At 39.1% G+C, this 22,391-nt stretch overlaps 1 protein-coding gene across 13 annotated transcripts in view; it reads right to left on the minus strand.

The window, feature by feature from the left end:
* Positions 1–22,391, minus strand: part of TBC1D5 (TBC1 domain family member 5) — a 630,316-nt gene that overhangs the window by 227,924 nt on the left and 380,001 nt on the right. For all 13 annotated transcript variants that reach the window (XM_069088446.1, XM_069088447.1, XM_069088443.1 and 10 more), the window contains 3 exons: positions 22,075–22,164; positions 21,921–21,995; positions 18,819–18,886 (listed from right to left, as the gene is read on the minus strand). In XM_069088446.1, the coding sequence (XP_068944547.1) occupies positions 18,819–18,886; positions 21,921–21,995; positions 22,075–22,164 (233 nt within the window). The remainder of the gene's footprint in view (positions 1–18,818; positions 18,887–21,920; positions 21,996–22,074; positions 22,165–22,391) is intronic.

Genomic DNA, 22,391 nt, shown 5'->3' on the forward strand with positions numbered 1-22,391 from the left:
TAAAAAAATTTCAAGCTTGGAACAGCAACGCTGAGAAACCAGTCAGATGGAGGGTTACTCATGGAATATTTTCTACAAATGAATTTTAAACTAGGATTTTAAGGCTGCATGGGAACACGGGGAAAGGACATTCCAATAATTGGGAATGTCATGTTAGAAAGCATAGACACTGATAAATAATTCATGTATTTAGAGATTATTATTCTTTATCAGAGGATCCATGTTGAAATGAAGTTGGTAACATGATGATGGTTGTCTAACAGGGGGAGAGAAAGAATAAAAGGGTAGGGAAACTGGTAAATAGTTCCAAATCTTAAACAGAGAAATTTATCTGTAATATGTGTTAAAGAATTACCTATCAATTCCCAAGTGAAAGATAAAGAAAATATGATTGAGAAAGATAATTCAGGTAACTGTATATTTAATGAATGAGGGTAGAATCACAGGAGAGAAGGGGACATGTGCTGTTGTTAGTTGTTTCAGGCATGACTGGCTTTCCACTACCCCTTCTGGGGTTTTCTTGGCAAAGATACTGGAGTGGTTTGTCATTTCCTTCTCCAGATTATTTTACAGATGAGGAAACTGAGGCCAACTGGGATAAGGTCACACAGCTAGTATGTGTCTGAGGCCAGATATGAACTGAGGAAGAAGAATCTTCCTGATGCCACGCTTGGCACTCTACACATGATGGCACTTAACTTCCTGTAAAGGGTTGTTTTGTTTTTACAGAAGCAGAACTGATAGGACTTGGCAACAAATTAGATATGGGAGAAAAAGGAGGACTGGAGGATAATGTCAAAGGGCTATGACCAGCCCATTGGGTTTTTTTTGATTGAGAAGTTGGTAAAATAGCGATAAACTCTCAGATCATCAAGCCTGCAATAAGAACGCGTAACACTTCATGTATTATTACCTATCAGTGGAGAGTAATCTAATTTGGTCGCACTCAGTAGAAAGTACTTACAGGAGTTTCTTCTGCCTAAATACTTCGTGGCCACAGGTCTGTCTTCTTTGGAAAGAGATCTTTTCTCTTCACAGTTGTAATGCATTACTGCTTCCAGTTTTGGTGGGAACTGCCATTCTACCTGAGGTATGAATCTTGTTGGAGCCTCGACTTCTAAATGAGCTAACATCAATTTCCATTTATTCTCTATCATGTCTCTCCAATGGATGCCCTGCTTCCATTTTGATGAGCTGTTTTCTATGGATCAAAACCATCTGGTCTCTCTTTGAAGAATATGAGAAGTATATCCTTCTCACCCATTAAAATCCAGCTACAATTGTTCCACATATGTACATTAGAAGCATCTGAGTAGTGTTGTGCTGACCACTTGTCCAAGAAGCTGATCTGAGAAAGGGCTGGGCTAGAGGCTTTTGGGTTCCTTTCAACTATGATTTTTATTAAAATATCAAGATGATTGATTATCCATCCACCTTTTATTCCAGCACGAGTACTAGAGTCCATTAACTTCTGAAGACTGGGAATGTAGATGCACAATAGTTTAAAAATCTCAAGTTAAATACTGGTTTAGCTGGCACTTAGGAAGAGAAAATGTAAAGGAAACTGGAAAGGGCAAAACTAAATGGCAGTCCAAAGGATACAGGAAGCAAGATCATAAAAACTAAGGTTATTTTATGGCATATGCATCAAGAATGTAAACAGTGATGGTAACTGAGACTAACTTTGCTCAGAGAAAAGTCACATATCTCAGAGAGACCAATTTAATGGAATGCTAAGAATGGCAGCTGAGTAGAAGTGAGTGTATGACAAAGAGATAGCAATGGTGCAGAACATTACCTGGGAAAGTTTAGTGATAATGGCAGAAGCAAGATAGTAACTGGGGGACAGATGAGTCAAGAGAAGTTGTCACGGCCAACGCCTTTTGGTCTAATGGAGAGATGAACATATTTAAATATGAAGGAGATATTGTTAACTAACATCATGCTAGTTTCAGTTCTAACCAATGGAGGGGGAAAACAGGACCATCAAGCTCCTGAGGACCTTCTGCAGTTATGCTTTGGAAATCTCCCATGCAAACAATGGCCTAACAAAATTCTATGTAGTACTCAAGATCAGAATTGAGAACTGGAGAAAGTCCTAAAAAGCACCTTACTTACTTCTGCCAACAAATATCTATGAGCTATATAGTAAGAGTTTAATATCTATCCACTAAAAATGTAAATTATATTACACACCAATTCATGGTTTCATTTAAATGCATACTAACCACTTCCAAGATTAAAAACTAGAGATCTACCAGAATTAAATTGCAGGTAGATAATTTAAATTACCCACTTTTAGCAAATACCCAATCAACTGAAAATGTGTATTAGGCAGACATAGCGTACCACATCTAAATGCAATAGCACACCATCCACAATTCTACTCCACTGGGTTGAAGTGCCAATTTGTAAAATCTCTCAGTCTTCCTTTTTTAGAAGAACCCCCCCCAATCTTTAAAGAGGAATATTTGCCTATAAATTCTAATGGGGTATCCACAGAATCATACAAGGTAGACATATATGCCAACCTACTAAAAAGAAGTCTGCCCTACTTTAGAAGATGGAAAAGCAATCATCGAATCCTAACATTCTGAGCACTTTAGAGATTATAGTCCCACATTTTATACATGAGGAGGCTGAAGGACAGAAAGCTTAGGTGGTGACTTGCCAAAGAGATGACATTTGCAAGGGCACTCAGTGCCTGGCATATAGCAAGGACTATATAAATGCTTATTCCCTTTCTTTTCCTTACCACTTGTCCAACTTACAGAATATCCAAAACAGAAACCTAATTCTCCTTTCATTGTTCTTCCAACTATATCATAAATCCTCTCTAATCATATAATGTGCTAAATAATTCAAAGAGATGTATTTAAGTAAAAGTTAATGACTGTAGGGGTAGATTAAAAAACCTGGGTAATGAATCTAGAAAAATATAGATAGATGAGACAGATATCCCACTATACTGGGGAAAAAACCTCAACATTTTATAGTCATGAAATCTACCTTGAAATGTATGAGAGAAGGTTAAACTGTTATCAGTGACATAAGGTGGTAATTCTAAATACAATAACACTCAATTTCTCATGGTGCCCATTTTATTTCTTATTCCATTTATATGCTTTAAGGCTCTTCCTTTCATAGAATATGTATGTGTGTATGAATATACATGGATATACACATACATACACACAGGAAAAGAAAAATAGATCGTTATCCTAAGCTTCCCCAAATTGGAACAATAAACTTTCCTTAAAAGAAAAATAGATAGATAGATAGATAGACAGATAGATAGATGATAGATAGATGGATAGATAGATAGATAGATAGATAGATAGATAGATAGATCGATAGATAGATAGATAGACAGATAGATATGCACGTATATCACACAATGGCTTTCCCAAGAAGGAAATCAATAACATGTTATGTTGGTATGGAGTCAATGTTGAGACCATAATTCCATGGTTAAACAACAACAAATGATAGTTTGTTTTTGGATTGTATTTTTGTTTTTTAACAAAGAAGATGTAGATAGAGAAATATTTAAAGAATGAATTAGTAGCTAAGCCTTAATTATAATTTATTCATTCAACAGGATGTTATAGAAACTGTGTTTTGTAAAACAGAGGGAGGCAAAAATCACACACGCACATCCAAAGAAAACACAACTATTTAAGACAGAAGTGAAGAAAATAGTTCCATCTTGAAACGTTTATGAGAAGTTCTGCATGTGATCAGAGGTTACAATTAGGGAGCTAATATGAGCGAGTAAAACTACAGATGGAAAGCTGAATGGCATGAGAAACTAATGGTGGTGATTCCACTTAAAACATCCTTCTAAAGACAGTAAAGAAGAGTCTGGCGTTTTTTTTAGTTGATTGAAGAAGTGGATTTTCTGTTGTAATTCTATTTTTTAGCATTCTGGAGCTGTCTGATATTTGACCAAACTTATCACATCATTAGAGTGTTTAAAAACAACAACCACCAAACCCCAAACCTGATTTATGATTCAATCTGTCTTCCTTTGAAACAAAATAGTAGATAACATTTTTAAAATAGAAATATTTTCTGCAATCTAAAAGTAGTTTGTGTTCATTGAACTAAATGCTTTCTATATCAAAGCACTATGAAAGCTAGGTACTAGAGACGACAAGATAAAAATTAAATAGTACTTGCCTTCAAAGAGCTTATAGTCACTAGGAAATAGTCTACATATATGAACTGGGTAATGAATGTGGAATAAATGATGGTAGAATGTGGAAATGTATGCGTGTATACATGTGTATATATGTGTGTACACACACTAAGTACATACCAGAAAACATGAGGAGAAAGAGAATGTACTACTCTGTGGGCAGGGGGTAGGAGGGTAGAGGGGATCTGAAAGTTAACAAGAAACAACAATGAAAGGCCTCCCGAGAGATAAGGAATCTGAGAGGTGGAGGTAAGGCCATGATGCATTTCATGCTTCTGTTGAGGTGAAGGGGAAACTGTGGAGGGGCAGTCAGTGCCACTGTCTGGAGAAAGGAGACAGAACACCAAGTTCCGCAAGAGCTGACGGGTTAACCTGGCTGGAATATTGTTTATAAAGCGGGGTGGGAGGGTGGTGGCTGTAATATGTAAAAGTAACTGGAAAATTAGGGCCAGAGTTTGAAAGCCAAAAGACAACAATCTTTGAGCAAGAGAGGAACGTGGTGAGACCGAGGCTTGAGGAAGACACGGCAGCTGTACAAAGTCATGACACTATGTACCACAAACCTATGCTCCATCATCTCCATCAGGCCCTCCCTGTAGCCAGCCCTGTTATGCCCCTCCACTCAATTTATTATCCCACTCATTCCAGCAGCTTTTTTGAAACTTGTCATTCCTTCTCAAAGTTCCCATGGACACCCCTATTCCAACCCTCTCAGCTGAAGAAACTGGCCTCATATTCCATGGGAAGAATTGAGGTCACTCCCTGAGAGCTCCCCCTTCCTCCCTCTGTCCTGATTTCACCTTCACACAGACATCTTCCTCCACTATCTCATCCTTGCCAAGGCAAACACCTCTAAGTGGATACATGATCCCACTGCCCCCCCCCTTTGCCAGTGGCAGACGGCCTCCCTTTATTGCTGTCACTGTCTACTACTGTTTGTTCTCCTGCTGCCTGAAAACATGCCAAGTCTCCCCATCCTTAAAAAAATTTTTTTTAGAAGGCCTCACTTAATCCCTCCATCTTCACTAGGTATCACTCTTAACCTTGCTTACCTTTCATGGCTAATTTCTTTGAGAATGCAATCTATGCCAGTGTCTCCACTGCCTTCCCTCTTACTCTCCTCTGAACTTTCTGCAGTCTGGCTTCTGATTCCACCACTCAACTGAAAATGTTCCTTCCAAAGTCACCAATGTCTTTTAATTGCCAGATCTAAAGGCCTTTTCTCAGTTCTCATGTCTTCTGACTTCTCTGCAGCTTTTGACCCTGCTGGTCACCCTCTTCTCCTTGACATTCTCTTCTCTTTATTTCCATGACACTGTCCTCCATCTCCTTTGCAGGACCTTTGTCCAGGGCACACCTGGTAATGATGATAGGTGTCCTCTATCCCACTGCACCCAATGATGTCATCAAAACTGTCATGTCCACGTAGATGATTTCCAGATCTACTTTTCCAGTCCTAATCACTCTCCTGATCTCCATCTCACATCTTCAACTGCCTACTGAACATCTCACACTGGAGGCCCATATAGACTTTAAACTCCTCACGTCAAGAATGAACTCATTATCTTTCTTTCCAAGCTTCTCCCCCTTCCTAACTTCGTTATAATTGATGAGAATGCCACCCTCCTTACTGACATCCAGGTTCATGACCATGGTATCATTCTAGACTCTTTCTCATTCCCTTTCCATATCCAATATATTGCCAAGGCCTGTCGATTCTTCCTCCACACTACTTCTTGTTTACTGCTCCCTTTTCTCCTCTGACACTGCCACCACCTTGGTACAGTCCCTTATTACCACATACATGGACTGCAACAATGGCCTGCTGGTTGGCCTCCCTGACTCAAGTCTCTTCCTATTTCCAGTCTATCCTCTGGTTATCCAGCCAAGTAGCTAGAAAGACCGCTGGCTGGCACAGTGGATAGAGTGCTGGGCATAAGGCCAAAGCTCTGACTTCAAATCTGGCCTTAGACACTTACTACCTGTGTGACTCTGGGCAAGTCACTTAACTTCCATCTACCTCAGTCCGAATCTGTAAAATAGGGATAATTATAGCAAATGAGATTTCATATGTAAAGAGCTTAATTAGCACTGTGCTGGGAACATATTACAGTTATTTAAATGCTAGCTGTATTATTATTTTATTACTGTTAGAAAAGACTTGATCATGTTGTTGTTTACTCAAAAAACTCTAGTGGTAAAATTATTATCTCCAGGATCAAATATTAAAAAATCCTGTTTGGCTTCCTAACCTGACCCCTACAAACCTTTGTAACCTTCTTATTCTTCACTCCCCGCCACAGATCCTAGGATCTGCTAACACTGGCTTTGCCGTTTGTGACACCCCAACCTGACGCATTTTCACTGGCTTCCCTCCCATGATGAGAAGCTCTCCTTGCTCATCTCTCCTTGCCTTCCCTGGATTCCTTCAAGTTCCAGCTTCTACAAGAAGCCTTTCCTCAGCCCTTTAATACCAATGCCTTCCCTCTCTTGATTATTTACTATTTATTCTGCATCTTTCTGGTACAGACATAGTAATTTGCATGTCATCTGCCCCATTAGAAAGGGAGCTTCCTGAAGACCAGGGCTGCTCTTGCCTTTGTATTCCTGGCACTTAGCACAGTGTCTGGAACACAGGAGGTGCTTAATAAATGCTGGCTGACTGTGTGGAAACTGAATTAGATAGAGGGGAAGCTGGAAGGCCCTTTCAGGTCCCTTCTCTCAGTGAGGGTTACTTCTTGAATCTTCCTTTTGGGGAATGACCCTGTGAGTCACCTGTTAGTCGCCAGACTTAGCCTTCACGCCTCGGCTTCCTTCTCCCAATGAGGAATTCTTTTTGCAATCTCCACTTTGGGGATGGCCCAGATAAGCCATCTTTAATGCTTAGGACTTAACCATCATGCACCCCTCCTGGATCACTGCCTTATTATAGCAGAGGGGCTTTTGTAGCTCAAGGAAACTATGAGCTATGCTGTTCCACTGGAGAAGGAAGTGGCAAACCACTCCAGGATCTTTGCCAAGAAAGACCTCCAGGCAGTCTTAAAACAAAGATATGACGCTGGAAGATGAGCCACTCAGGTTGGAAGGGGTCTGATAGCTAATGAGGAAGAGCAGAGGACAATTACAAGTAGCTCCAGAATGACTTGGCTGGGTCAATGCTAAAAGGAAGCTCAGCTGTGGATGTGCCTAGTGATGACAGAACATCTGATGCTACAAAGATCAAAACTGCACAGGAACCTGGAATGTAACATCCACGAACCAAGGTAAGCTGGATGTGGCCAAGCAGGACATGGAAAATTAAACACTGACATCTTCAGGTGTCAGTGGACTTAAACGGATGGGAAGGGGTGAATTTAATTCAGGTCATCACTACAGATATCGCTATGGGCAAGAATCCCTTAGAAGAAAAAGAGTAGTCCTCATAGTCAATAAAAGGGTGAGAAAAGCAGTGTTGGGGTATAATTTCAAAAATGGTAGAATGATATCTGTTCAAATTCAAAGCAAACCATTCAATATCACAGAAATATCAGTCTGTCACTCCAACCACTGATGCCAAAGCTGATCAGTTCTATGAAGACCTAAGATCTTCCAGAAATAAGGTCAAAAAATGATGCCAAGTTATCAAAGCAAATTGGAATGCTAAAGAAGAAAATCAAAAGATTACTGGGATAATAGGCAACTTTGGTGTTAGAGTACAAGATAAAGCAGAATAGCAGAACAAAGACTAACCGAGTTTTGTCAAGACAACTCCCTGGTTGTGATAAATGTTCTTTTCCAACAACCCAAAAGGTGGCTTTACACAGTGGACATCACCAGATGATCAATATTTAAATTATAGACTTGGGGGGTGGCCAGTTAGTACAGAAAGTAAGAACACCAGCTCCAGTGTTGGGATGACCTGGGGATCTAATCCGGGCTCAGACACTTAGCACCCACCCAGAAACACCTGGCCGTGTAACCTTGAGCAAGTTACTTAACCCCAATTGCTTAGGGGCGGCCAGGTGGCTCAGGGAGTAAGAGTACCGGCTCCAGTGTCAGGATGACCTGGATCAAATCCAGGCTCAGATACTCAGCACCACATCCAGAAATAACAGGCCGTGTAACCTTGAGCAAGTTATTTAACCCTGATTGCTTTAAAAAATAAATAAATAAATTATAGACTTGACAAACAACAGTGAAGCTCTCTACGGTCAGTTAAAACAACACCTGGAGCTGACTATGGCTTAGGTCATGAGTTTCCTATTGCAAAACTCATACTTAAATTGAATAAAGTAAGGAAAGCTATAAGACCACACAGGTATGACCTAAATAATATCGCCTATGAATACAAAGGGAGGTGATGAACAGTTTTGAGGGATTAGGACTGGTAGAGAGAGTGCCGGAAGAAGTATGGATAAAGGTTTGCAATATTGTACAGGAGCCAGCAACAAAAAACATCCTAAAGAAAAAGAAGAACAAGCAAGCAAAATTTCATCTGATGAGGCTGAGGAAAGAAGGAAAGGGAAAGGAAAAGAAGAAAGGGAAAGACAAATCCAATTGAATGAAGAATTCCAGAAAAAAACAAGAAGAGCTAAGGTTTTCTTAAATGAGCAATGCAAAGTAACCAGAAGAAAAGAACAGAATGGGAAAGAAAGATCTCCTGAAGAAAATTAAAGGAACGTTTCATGCAAAAAATGGGCATGATAATACATAAAAATTGTAGAGACACAGAGGTAGAAGAGAAGAACTATCCAAGAAAGATCATAACATCACCAATAACCCTGGTGGTGTGTTCACTGATCCAGAACCAGACATCCTGGAGAATGAAGTCAAATAGAGGAGAAGGAAGCAGTGCTAACAATGAGGCTAGTGGAGGGATGGAATTCTAGCTGAGCTATTTAAAATCTCCAAAGATGCTGCTGCTAAAGGGCTGCATTCAGTACACCACAAAATGTGAAAACTCAGTAGTGGGCACTGGATTGGAAATCAGTGTAGTCCCAATCCCAAAGATTGGGACTAATGTCGAAAAATGTTCAAAGTACCCAACACTTGTGCTCATTTCACACCTAAACAAGGTCATCCTTAAGACTCTGCAGCCTATGTAAACCGAGAATTACCAGAAGAGCAGGCTGGTGTCCAAACTGCCAACATTCATTGCATTAGGGAGAAAGGAAGGGAGATGCAGAAAAACAACTACTTGTGCTTCATTCTCTGCACTAAAGTCTCTTACTGTATGGATCACAACACAATGTGACAAGTCCTCAAATGGATGGGATTGCCAGAGCCTTTTACTTGTCTTCTAAGGAACCTATATGGGTCAGAAAATAACAGAATCAAACGTGGAACACGTGACTGGCTAAAGACTGGGAAAGGAGTATGACAAGGCTGTATATCGTCACTTATTTATTAACTTATATTCATAGTACATCATGTGAGATGCCAGACTAGAAAAATCAAAAGCTAGAATTAAGGTTGCCAGGATAAACATCAGCAATCTCAGATAGGTAGACGATACTACTCTGCTGGCAGAAAGTGATGAAGAATTTACAAAAGTCTCTTGATGAGAGTAAAAGAGGAGAATGCAAAGCTGGCTTGAAGCTCAATTAAAAAAAAAAAAAACTACTGATCATGACAACTGGTCTTTCCTGGAAAATAGAGGGAGAATAATTAGAGGCAGTGTTAGATTTTACAATCTTGAACTCAAAACACCAGTGCAGACAACAACAGTAGCCATGAAATTAAATGAAACTTGCCCCTTGGAAGGAAAGCTATGGCAAAGCTGGACAGCACACTAAAAAGCAGAGAAATCACCTTGCCGACAAAGGTCCAGATAGTTCAAGCTATGGTTTTTCCAGTAGTAATGTATGACTGTGGGAGGTGGACTATTAGGAAAGCTGAGTGCTCTAGAATCAGTGCTTTTGAACTGTGGTGCTAGAGAAGTCTTTTAAGAGTTCCTTAGACAGCAAAGAAATCAAATTGGCAAATACTTAAATAAAATAATTCAGACTATTCATTGGAAAGTTAAATATTGAAGCTGAAATACTTTGGCTACATAAAGAGAAAACAGGATTCATTGGGAAAGACTGATATTGGGAAAGATTGAAGGCAAAAAGAGAAGGGGATGGCACAGGATGAGATGGACATAGTGTCTCGGAAGCAATGTACAAGAGCTGGGACAGACTTTGGGAGACAGTGGAGGATAAAAGGTTCTGGTGTGCAGTGGTACATTGGGCTCACAAAGAATCAGATGTGACCTGATGAATAAATAACAACAAAAGTCTCCCCCCGGTCTCTGTGGAAAGGCCAACAACATCTCCTACATCCTTCCAGCTTTACATGTTGTCTTCTACCATTAGAATGCAAACACTGAGGCCAGGTTCTGTCTTTCTTTTTGCTTGTACTGGATCTCCAATTCTTAGCACGGTGTCTCTGGTAAACAGTTATGTGCTTAATGAATGCTTGCAGACTGACTAACTAGAAGCCAGGAGAACAACCCGGAAACAACCAGGATAAAAGCCAGAGCTAGGGCGGTAGCTATGTTTGTTTGGGTTTAAGACCCCTCATATGATGGCTGGCTCTTAATATGACAAAGGGAACTATTTCCTGGGAAAGAAAGGGGTTAATAAAAAACTGAAATGATCAAAGGCCCTGTCAGTGAATTATGGTACATAATTAGGTAATTAGGAATATTAAAATAGACAAAGCACCCGACCCAGATGAATCAGTGAAGATGTTAGTATTCAGTAAGTTATCCCATGAGGAAAAAAAAAGTCCTTGGTGAGAGTTCTTAATAGTGCAATAGGACATGAGAGCACTGAAAGCCTTGAACAATAAAAATGATGTTCCTTTACTTCAAAAAACTAAAAATTAAAACATCTGAAAATCGAAATTTTGAAACTGGTCGATGCAAATGCTCAAGATTAAATATTTATGAAACAATGAAAATCAGTGGTATGTCAATCTGTCTCCTTTAACTATTTTACAGAGGGAAAAGGAAAATCAAATCCTCAAATTATAAAGTAGATAGAGCTGCTGTATCCATCTCTCTCCCTCTGTCTCTGTCTCTCTCTCCAGAACAATAACCCAATAGCACAGAGTAGGGAGAAGGCACTGGCTGGGGTCAGTAGCTCTGGTCTCCAGTGCCAGGTCAGCACTAATGAGCTCACAAGGTTGCAGGACTTTTTTTGGGTTTAGATCCACTGTCTATTAAATAAGAAGCTGAAATTAGATGATTTCCAAGGTTTTTACTACTGCTAAAAATTCAATCATTACCTAACAATAAACATATTGAGATACCATTTATTTTGAAGTTAGTGAGCCATGTAGGGCTCAAGATTTGGCAACAACTGGAAATAAGGATTTCACAGTTTTGGGCTCCTGTGATTCTTATTTAAGAAGTTTCTCCTCCAGCACAACCTTCATGTTTTTGTGCTACTGTTTATTTCAGAACCTGCGGAAACTTTTGATGAGGACTAACAGCCTGAATTAAACTTTAATTAAACCTAGATGAGAAGGCCTGAGCCTTTTGGGGATTTGGGGGAGTGATTTCATAATGCAAGTGCACAAACCACACTTTATTTTTAACTATCAACAATAATCTGAACACCCAATCATGAAGAGTGGCTACAAGCTGGCTCAGTGAAAACAGATTGGATGTCAGAGGGTTGGAAACAATCCTATTGCTGAGAAGCTCCGGATGACAAAGTTCCTGCCAAGCAGTGTCCTGCTCCCACGGCTCCTTAGACGCTCCTTAGAAGGAAGGGCTACCCAACATGTTGATCAAAGGCCTCCTACTCTCTGCCTTCTAAAAAATGCACCCACAGTCTGACTCCACTAGAGAAAGGAAATGACTTTTGTGGTAACGAGGGTTCTAAGTCTCTAAGGTAAGAAACTTAGTGAGACACAGAAAAAGATGTATAAAGCTGAGATCTCATGGAGAGAGAAAAGCATGAGGCGGAAACAGTAAATGAGAACATATACATTTTAAATCCTTGCAACCACAGTAGTTGGCTAAATATTGAATTTTACCTTAAATACTGTCAATGGGGGAGAACTGTGAGCCACTTGATAGAAGAATTGTTTCTTGCATTCCTGAAAATCTGTTTTTCTCCCTCTTTAATATTTAAGAAACACACACACACACACACACACACACACACACACTCACGCAGGTTGCTGACAACTCTTAGAGAGCGGCTTGTGTTGTAGTTTTCACTTTCCAGGCTGTGAACGAGTGCATATGTGAGGGCTGGTTGTGCATGCACAAGCGTGTACTTTGTCTGCATTAAACAAAATCGCAACACAACACAAAGCACTCCCCCTCGTTCATGTGCGCCTGCAGTCCACCTCTAGGAGAGTGAAAATATAAATACAAGCTGCTATTTTGGTGTGATCACACGAACATGGCAGCTTGTGTTTTTTTTTTCCCTTTAACATTTTAACACTGGGCAGATTGTCTGCATTAACACACACCAAAATCAATTCTGCTCTGAAATTTCTTGCAAAATCTTTCCCTGAGGAATCATTAAAAAAAAATAAAAATGAATTTTAAGAAATGTAACTTTTTAATGGGACAATCTGAGTTGTGGACAAGCTTACCAGGAAACATTTTTCTAAAAAATTAATTATTATATAATATTATTAAATCACTAAATCAAAAAGTTAAAATTGAAGGTTACTTCTGCCTATTTCTGAATAATATAATTTCTTTTAAAATTAGAGTTTGATTAAATTTCAAAAGTCTGAAGAACCTACAGAGAGAAATTCTATTCTGGATCTTAAATCTACCAACAAGGTCCTTCCTATTGTTGGGCTGGAAATGATGGGAATTTTGGCATGAAGTGACTGCCTCCACTTAATAAGGAGATGAAATCTAAGCTGTGTGGCACACGCCCTCCATATTGGGAGAGTAAATTTCAAAGAATTCAGTGAAAGAGTAGGTTGAGATCTTATGAAATTAAATTCTTCCAGGAATTGCAGAAGGTCCAGAGAGCATGGGAGATGCTAAAGAATGGGAGAAAAGGAAACAATTCTAATGGAGAGGAAAACAGGAAGTTTTCTAAAGAAACTGATGTGGATGCACAGGGAGCTCATAAATCAATCTGAAATTTGATAAGATGTGTATAGAAGCTTGTCAGTTAGTAGGATGGAGGATATAAAAAACACGAAGCAGGAACCCATGAGGATAGTGTTCACAGGGCCAGAATGACAAGGAAATCTAAGGACAAAAAAAGGGAATATGTTAGCTCTAATTTAGGAAAAGAAAAGAATGAGAGAAGGGAAAGGACCACACTTGGGGTGGATGGGGAGACTAAAATAGACAATGCTTAATTGTTTGCTTCTGTTTTCTCTGCCTAGGAGAAGAATCTTGAGAGATCACACAAAGTGTCTAAAAGAGTTGATAACACAAGAGAACACCTAGCTACTCTTGATGAATTCACATCATCTGGAGTAGATGAACTTTGTGCTAAAAACTGGAGGCTGTGATTGCTGAGCTAGCTACTTGCCCAGGATTTTGGAGAGGCTGTGTAGAATGAGATGTCAGGACAGGTAATAGAAAACAAACGTGACTGAGCTATAGTCTTGTAACAATCATGTCATAAACACAAAAGGTGGAATGCACAGAGGTTGAGAGGGAAGGGGGTTAGAGAATGACTGAAGGGGTTAACATTATTATCGCCAGCATTATGATTTCTCTAGCTCTACTGGAAGTAGAACAAAGGGATGGAGGAGAGGACAATCACTTAGAACAGCGAAAGCAGAGGTGCTAAATTCTTGTTTTGTTTTTGTTTTCTCCATAAAGAAATAGTTTTGTACTGGAAATGAGAGTATAAAAGCGACTAACAAGGAATGAATACCCAAGATCAGTCAAGTGATGAGAAGGGAGAGTGAAGCTGCTCTCACTGAGTTCTGATGACCTGGTCCAGAGAAACCAAATCCTCATGTCTTGCAAGAGCTGGCAGCTATGGCTGCTGAGATATTGACAATGATGGTATGAAACCTTATAGAGGAGGGGAGATGCACTTCAAGGACGGAGAAAGGAAAACTCTTGATTTTCAAGAGAAAAAAAATAAGAGCCTACAAACTACAGGCCAATGAGCATGATGACTTCACTTTCCAGGAAACTTCTGGATTGGCTCCTGAAGGAGCTGCTTGGCCTCACACAACCAGCATGGTTTCATTCAGAACAGGTCATGGTAGACTCACCTCATTTCCTTTTTTTGAAGAGACTACTGGAGTAGCAGATGACCGGAATGCTGAGAATGTAGCTTATCTAGATTTTAGTCAAGTTTTGTAAGGGGGCCCATAACATTCTCATGGAGAAGACAACAGAGATAAGAACTAGAGGACAATACAATTCAGAAGAATTAGGACCTGGCAGAATTGCTGCATACAAAGAGTAACTGCTAAGGGCTCACTGTCAAATAGGCAGATCTCCAGTGGAATAACCCAGGTATTTGTGCTTGACCCTGTCACTCAACATTTTTATCAATAAGTTGGTCTTCCTGACCTTATTGTTAGATACTGGGATATAGGACAAGAGATGGCAGGGTGGGGGTGGGGAACTGAAGTCAGGGGATTTCTGAATGAAGAGGAGGAGTAAAGAGGAAGCTTACAGAGGAATGATCTCACTCTTTTTCAGAAAAGTAAAAGGTAAGGAACAATCACTACAGAGATACAAAGAGGAGCTGAGTGGGAAGATGGGTGGATTGGGTTACAGTCAGTAAATGGCAAAGTGCTTTCAACAATCCCAACCTAATTCTAAGTACACACATCCCATTTTAAAACACACAGACACCTATATCATCCTAGTGACTCTACAGGGTGTAAATCTTGGAATATCTAAGAATCAAAATTGTGGGCAATCCAAAAAGCAACAGAAAGACTCTGGTAGGTGCATGTAAGCTGCAGCGCATTTTCAGTGATGCCCCATGTGCAAGAATAATGTATGATCATTAAAGAGGTGGGTCAGTCATGGCAAGGGAATAAAAGGTAAATAAGAGAGGGCAGCTCTAGGGCTACAAAAGGCCTGGGAAAAGGTAAAAAAGGAAAGCCTGAAGTACGTCACAGAGATCTTCAGTATAGACCCTGTGAGAGAACACAGACAAAAATTGCCCAGGACAAGGTGTCGAGGAGATATTCCCATTAATGACTTTGTATATCCTCTAAGGCACTGAACTGCTTGGGTCTGTAGGAATGCGAGATATTTTCTTCATTAAAAATGGAGCAGTAGCACTGTTAAACTAATTTGATTTTTATTTAAGCACATAAAAAGCCCTTCTTCTTGTCCAAAACCAATATTTATACTGATACTGCATTGGGCAGAACTGAAAGAAGTTGAGTTGAAGGGGTCTATTGGTTCTGCCTTCCTGTGTGATGTTTCCAGAATACATTCAGGAAATTTCTAGCCTATTCCACTATGTCAGGGGAGTTACTGGTGAGTTTGTGGCATAAGTCCATAAGGACAAGTTTTTAGAGAACTGTATATTGATAAGCACTTCTATAAATACATCATCTGAGACCACTATTTACATAGCTCCACAGTAACTGCTTCTGTTAAGAAAGTTGGGCTTGAATAAAGGAATATAATTTAGTAAGGTAATGAATCACAGACTTCTGGATAGTCCTACTGGATAGTCCTACTAAAAGGGCAGCTTCTGTGTAGCAATATTAAAATTTTCTCTGATAATGCACACTAAATTCTCAAAACTAATTTTCTTACCTTTTTATGTGGAATAAGGGGAAGGATCAACATAATCAAATTTTATTATTTATATAAAGCAACAATTCTTTGAACTACTTGGAAAACAAGGAGAGTTGGGTCCAGGTTAGTGAAAATAACAAATCTCCAGAAATGGTCCTCATATTCAAATTCACACAGCATATTTATTTTGGGTTAGAAAGAATGACCATATTTTACATAATTATGATTTTAAAATAGTTTGAATTAATATACATGCATGTACCCAGTTCAGGGAATTCACTGTTCACAGTAATAGTAAACAAATTCTTATTAGTGTTTTTAAAATGCTTGAAAAAGATGATGGTATCAGAACAAGCTAAGAATCAGGGAAGGGAAGGGATGAGGATATGGAAGAAAATAGGCATTTGATAAGCACTTACTATGGGCCAGGCACCGTGCTAAGTATGTTACAAACATTAACTCATCTGATCCTCACAATAAACCTGTGAAATAGATGCTGTTATGAACTTGATCTTACAATTGTGGAAACAAGGCAAACAGAAGTGGGGTAACTAGGCAGGGGCACACAGCTATAAGTATCTGATGCCAAATTTGAGTTCAAGTCTTTCTGACTCCAGTCCCAGAGCTCTGTGCACCATAATGCCGTGCAGCTCTCTAATGAGTAAGAAGAGATGGGAAATGCATGTTAAATATACATATCAAAGGGCAAAATTATAGCATGAAGAAATAGGTCAAGGTTCAAGATGAACCATACCAAAGTGAATGCACCTCTCATAAAGAATGGCCCAAAAAAGCCGAGAGAATTTTTTTTTAACAGATACAAGCCGAATTATGTCTCTAATGCTATAATTAATAATCTATTTTTAAGAGAAACATTTAAGAGGGAGATGGATTTTATCATTAAGTTCTACAAGCATATCAAACCTCAAAACCAAACCCAAATGAACAAAATAAAACCAAACCCAACAAAATCAGTCCTGTTCATTCTTCTGTAGGAAAATTTACAATCACAGAATTTTAAGTCTGTGACCTCAAAGATCATCCACTTCAAAAACCTCTGCTTTACAAATGAAGAAACTGAGATCCAAAAGTCCCTCCTCAACTTCATGTCCTGGCCTCCCTGCCATGTCTCCCATTAGACTATGAGTTCTTAGAGAGCAGGAACTGGTTTTTGTTTTTCTTTTCTTCTTCTTAATTTGTTTTGCATACCCAGGGTCTGGCATTTAGTAGGTTCTTAAGAAATGTTAAGTATCAGTGAACAAAAATTTCAAACACAAAGACAGATAAGAATCTACTGGGTGTATGCAGATAGAAACTCCCATAGTCAATTGACACTCAGAATCTTAGAGCACCCAGAACTTCAACAAACTCTAGAAACCATGAAAGACAACATAACCCAAGAAGAATATGGGATATGTATTTGGTAGGAGTGTGTTAGAGGCTGAGGATAAAAGTACAAATAATAAAACTATTGCTGCTCTCAAAGGGCTTATATCCTAATGGCAGAGAGAGTCAGTCAGCATGCAAGTAGATACAAAAAGAGAATAAAGAGAAATAAGGCCAATGTAATTCACCATAAGCTTAGGAGGTTGGTGGGTGGAAGAACAGGAAAAACCTTTTGTGGAAGGTGGTGCTTAATTTGGGTACAAGTAGCTAAGACCTATTGATTGGGGGTGGGAGATGGAGCTGAGGGCAAAGCCTCTTGGGGAAGAAAGGGGAGACCAAAACTTGTGGGAACAGCATCAAAATGTGGGGAAAGTGACCAAAGGAAGATTGATGCTAGGGAAAGAATATCAGCAAATGAACAAAAAAATCAACTAGGTGGATAAAAGCATGGATGGAATGGAGTCCAAGTTTGCAGCTCACATCACCGGCCCACTGGTAGCCATCCCTTCTAGGGTTCTGCTCACTTGGCAGACTCAGTCATTCTCTCTATTTTAGAGAGACAATTCCAGGAGAGGGGATAAAGGGTAAGATCTGTAACTGTAAGACTTAAATTGAGCCCTGTTCTGTTATTTCTGAGATGTCTGAATAGGGGCAAGCCATTTCATCCCAAGCTGTAAACAGGAATAATCATCTCTGCTCTTTTCACCTTAAAAGGGCATATTGTCAATCAGAAGAAATGCTGTTTGTAATGTACAGAATAAGTTTAAAATCATGATTCTTTCTTTCTTTCTTTCTCTTTGACAGGTCACATATATTTTGTGACTCTAGATATACTGCTGTTATCTTTTATTATTTCATATTTAAAAATATTATTGTATTAGCACTATGTTGTAGGTAGTTGTACAGAGTGCCAGAGATCTATCAATTCCCAAATACACATGTGACTAGTGTGTAGTCAGAATTGCAAAGGTCTATGTCTAATCGCATGAGATGGCAAGAAGACTAGTAAGGGGTTAGGTAAGCAGAAATGCAGATGTAGTAAGACACAGTTTATTATTCATAGATATTTAAAGGGTGTGGATATTTGGTTCACAGAGCACGACATCTGTTAGAGAGATTGATAAGAGTCCAACACACACATGACAGCATAACAGATTATATAACATTAATGTGAAAAGGAATGCTTAGCTCTTCTAATTATGTTATAATTAATTTCTGCAACTTCCTAAACTTTAATATATTTTAAAATTATTATAAATATAACAATTTAATCAGAAGAAATCTGTCATAAAAAACCATATTTCACATATTAAAAAAAATCTTTATTTTTAGCAAACCATACCCATGCTTTACTACAGAATTCATAATACTAACAAAAGTAAGGTATCAATTCAATTTAATACATTTCAAATTCTATGTAAGTTTCTCTTTATTCTGGCCTTTTTATTATGTAGAAATTACAAGGAAAATAACAAAAACGATAGAGTTTTTAAAATAATATAAATATGAATGTTTAAAAAAACTTTTCTGAGTGGTTCTTATACATACGTTCTTTTGACATCCTGTTCAATCATTGCTCGAAGCTCTTTATCCTGGAAAAATTTGTTCCAAAGACTCTGAAATGAAGAAAAACGCACCACTTGAAATAGTAGTATTCATTTGGTGCCCACTTCAAAAAAAGAATTTTAAATAACTTTTTATAAATGTTAAATTAATTATATCATCTTTCTGTTAAGCCTTTTTACTTTGAAAATGGAGAACTTGTGACTGATCATAAAAATTTCTTCCTTACTTCAGCCTCTTAAGCGTATCCCTATTCTAACACAATTCCTTTCCTCCTGACATTATTGCATAGTCTCCACAAAGCATGGTTTGTCATCAATATATAGTAATAAAATGCATAAAAATGTGGTTTACCTAATCTATAAGAAATAATTGCTGAGCATTTAAAGGAGTTTTATCAATTAGTTAAGAATGTTTCTTGGCAGGGGCGGCTAGGTGGTGCAGTGAATAGAGCACTGGCCCTGGAGTCAGGAGGACCTGAGTTCAAATTCGACCTCAGACACTTAACACAAAAACTAGCCGTGTGACCTTGGGCAAGTCACTTAACCCCACTTGCCCTCCCCCCCCAAAAGGAAGAATGTTTCTTGGCTCAGTCTAAAGCTTCAGCATAATAAACTGTGTGCCCTCTGGTTATGTGCTTGCTCACAAGTCTTAATCATGCCAATGGTTCCTCCTGCCTGTCCAGTGGAGAAGCTGTCCCAATTTTATGAAATATTGGGAAAATTTGGATTGTATTCTGAAAACAAGGTTTGAATTATGACATATTGTGAAGAAATGGCCCATTTTAATTCCATTGTCCCTTTCAGCAATGCTAGGGGTAGACCTTTACTCTCTATCTGTTGGCATCTCCACAGCCAATTAGAATCCCTGACCTGGATATTCTGTTGGAGGCCTGATACTAGTCTATGAAGCTGAGCAACAGCTATCTGGAGTAAGTAGAATATTTGTGGCAGCAAGAAATTTGAGCAGAAGCCGGACCTGAGGACCAAGGCGGTCCCAAAGAATACATATTGGCATTCTCCATGAGGTACTTTATTAGATGCTCTCCCATCTAACAATCTCAATGTGATACTTTTAATTTAAAGCTTGACTTAGTAATTTAATGGATTCTTTCTGAAAATTCTGATTGTGAAAAATATTTGTCATTACATAATTTCCAGCACTGTAGTGCTTAGCACGATATCTGGCACACAGAAGGTGCTTAATAAATGTTTCCTGACCTACTAACAGAATAATGAAGAAATAATTAAAGCTTTGAATGTCATATAGTATGAAATACACACTGAATATATTTGCAACTGTTTGCTAATTTTCATAAAGACTTTGGCAAAGTTCCATTAACTTTATACTCTAATTCTTGTAGTAAAAACAAGGTTCTTTAGTAACTTAGGAAGCAGCATAGCAGTCCAAAATGAAAGGCATCCAACTCTCATTAGTCACTGTTTAGGAAGTTCCAAAGGCTAGGATTGCGAAGGAGTAAGTGAATGGGACCCACAGGAGAACACTTCAGGTGCAAATCAAACGTGACACATGAGGGCATAATGATTACAGGTAAGATTTTGCAAGAAACAACAAGCACCTTTCCATTCAATATCTAGAAAGAAGAAAAAAAAAAGTCCTCTGGTCTGTCCCCTTAAAACTCATTTGAGCTGCTCTCTCTGAGCAAACCTAGTTTGAGAACAGTCCCACAGTCTCCCAATAGGGAAGCAGGAATGGGGAGGAGGTGCTATGGGCTGATCAGAGCTGGGTCAATGCAAAGTCTGCTGTTCAAAAGAACACTGCATTGCCACAAAAAATGGAAACATCTACCAAACTCCTTGGCTGGCCAAGCCAAAGCTACCTTCTGGAATATTATTGTAATGGGAATGTAAATTTAAGATCTTCCCTGCCCCCAGGCCCTTTGATAGGCTTAAGTGCACCTGGAGCCTGTGGTGGGAGGCTTGGTTTTCAGGACCTTGGTGCTCTGTGACTGGGCAGTGGGTCAAGAGGCTTGTTACATTCTCTGAGCCAGGAGAAGGCTATATAAACCTTGTTGGGCGGCTTTGATTTGGGTCTTACTTTGAGAAGTGTTGTGTGATTTGACCAGACTAGACTCTGGGCAGCCGTTGAGCCCCCTGGCTTTGAAAACCCAGATGTTGATGCTTCCCTCTCTGGTAACTGTGACTAGGTATGGATGTATGTAATGGTCAGACAGTTGGAGGCCTGACTGCTTGAAATGTTTCTGTTTTCTTGTAACTTCTGTCTGTATACTCTGAAGTTTGGCATGCTTTTTCCCCTGTACTAGGTAAATGATATGTTTGACTGATTAAATCAAGATTGTTAACCCATTATGTGTTGCTTTCCTTTAGAGAAGCAGATCTAAGAACTTGTGTTGGCAGCCACACTGGTGATGCTGGGGTGCTTGCTGCTACAATTATTTGGAGCAGGCAGGGATGCTGCACTTTTTTTTCTGTCATAGACAGACCCCTTTAGCATCTGGTAAAACCTATGGTGAGGCTCCTTCAAAGAATGACATTAAAAAAATAAATAATTAAAGGCCACGTAAAATTTCAGTTAGAGGTTACTGAAAATAAAGTGGTATTTCTCCCCAACACAAGTTCACAGACACCCCGACATCAATCCATTGACATGCCTTGGGAAGCTACCGGGAAAGAGCTCCTGATTTTGAGGATCTGCACCACCTTCTCCCCTGCTGACACTATTCACACAGACTAGATAAGAGGCTCACTATGTATATATCACAGCTCAGGAAGAAGGTCCAGAGGGGCCAAGGGCAAAGCCATTGTTCTCCCTAACCAGGCCAGCTTCCTTCCTCCCTCTGCCCGTCCCTGCCCACTGTGCTCCCTGGGCCTCCTCTATCACATTATTGCTCCCTCCCTTCTACCATAGAATGACACAGGTGACTGATTACTAGGTGAAATGCTTTAAGATACTTTTAGGTCTATGTAGTAGGTGGGACTTAGGTTCAGTTGGTATAGAAATAAAGGGCTTCACACTGAAAAACAGAATTAACAGTTTTCATTTTAAACATATTTACTAAGTCAGTAAAGTTGCCTATGAAAAAAGTAACCAAAAGACAATTTTTACCCCTTCATCCTGTGAAAGAGGATTATTGATCATCAAATCTTGCTGTCCTGCAGCTTTCCGAGGGTTGGTAATATGCTGAGGGGAGAAAATAAAACAGAAATAAAAACTGGAGCCTGGCACTTCTTTCAGACACATCTGTTAAAATGCCACTTACTCTTTCTTTGATGCTATTGTACCAGGCTCTCAGGTCCCTAGTTCGGCGTGTCCACTGACTTTTATCTTGAGGAAGAACATTCATAAAAAGCTACGGTGAAGGAGAAATGAAGTTGTTACTCATAAGGAGAAAAAGTACATGATATCACCAAAGCAATACAGTACTCTTACTGTAATTAAATAATTTACTTAGAATAACTACTAATCTATATTTAAAGACATTAATATAACAAATGAAAAACTTAACACAAATGAAGGTTATGAGATAAACAAAAAAGCTGAATCATTTAATGGGGCCATTTCCTTAGGACTCACATG

This window comes from Petaurus breviceps, unplaced genomic scaffold, assembly GCF_028583685.1.
Source record: "Petaurus breviceps papuanus isolate PSGF00001 unplaced genomic scaffold, PetGlider_PUasm1.0 185, whole genome shotgun sequence".
Lineage (NCBI taxonomy): Eukaryota > Metazoa > Chordata > Mammalia > Diprotodontia > Petauridae > Petaurus > Petaurus breviceps.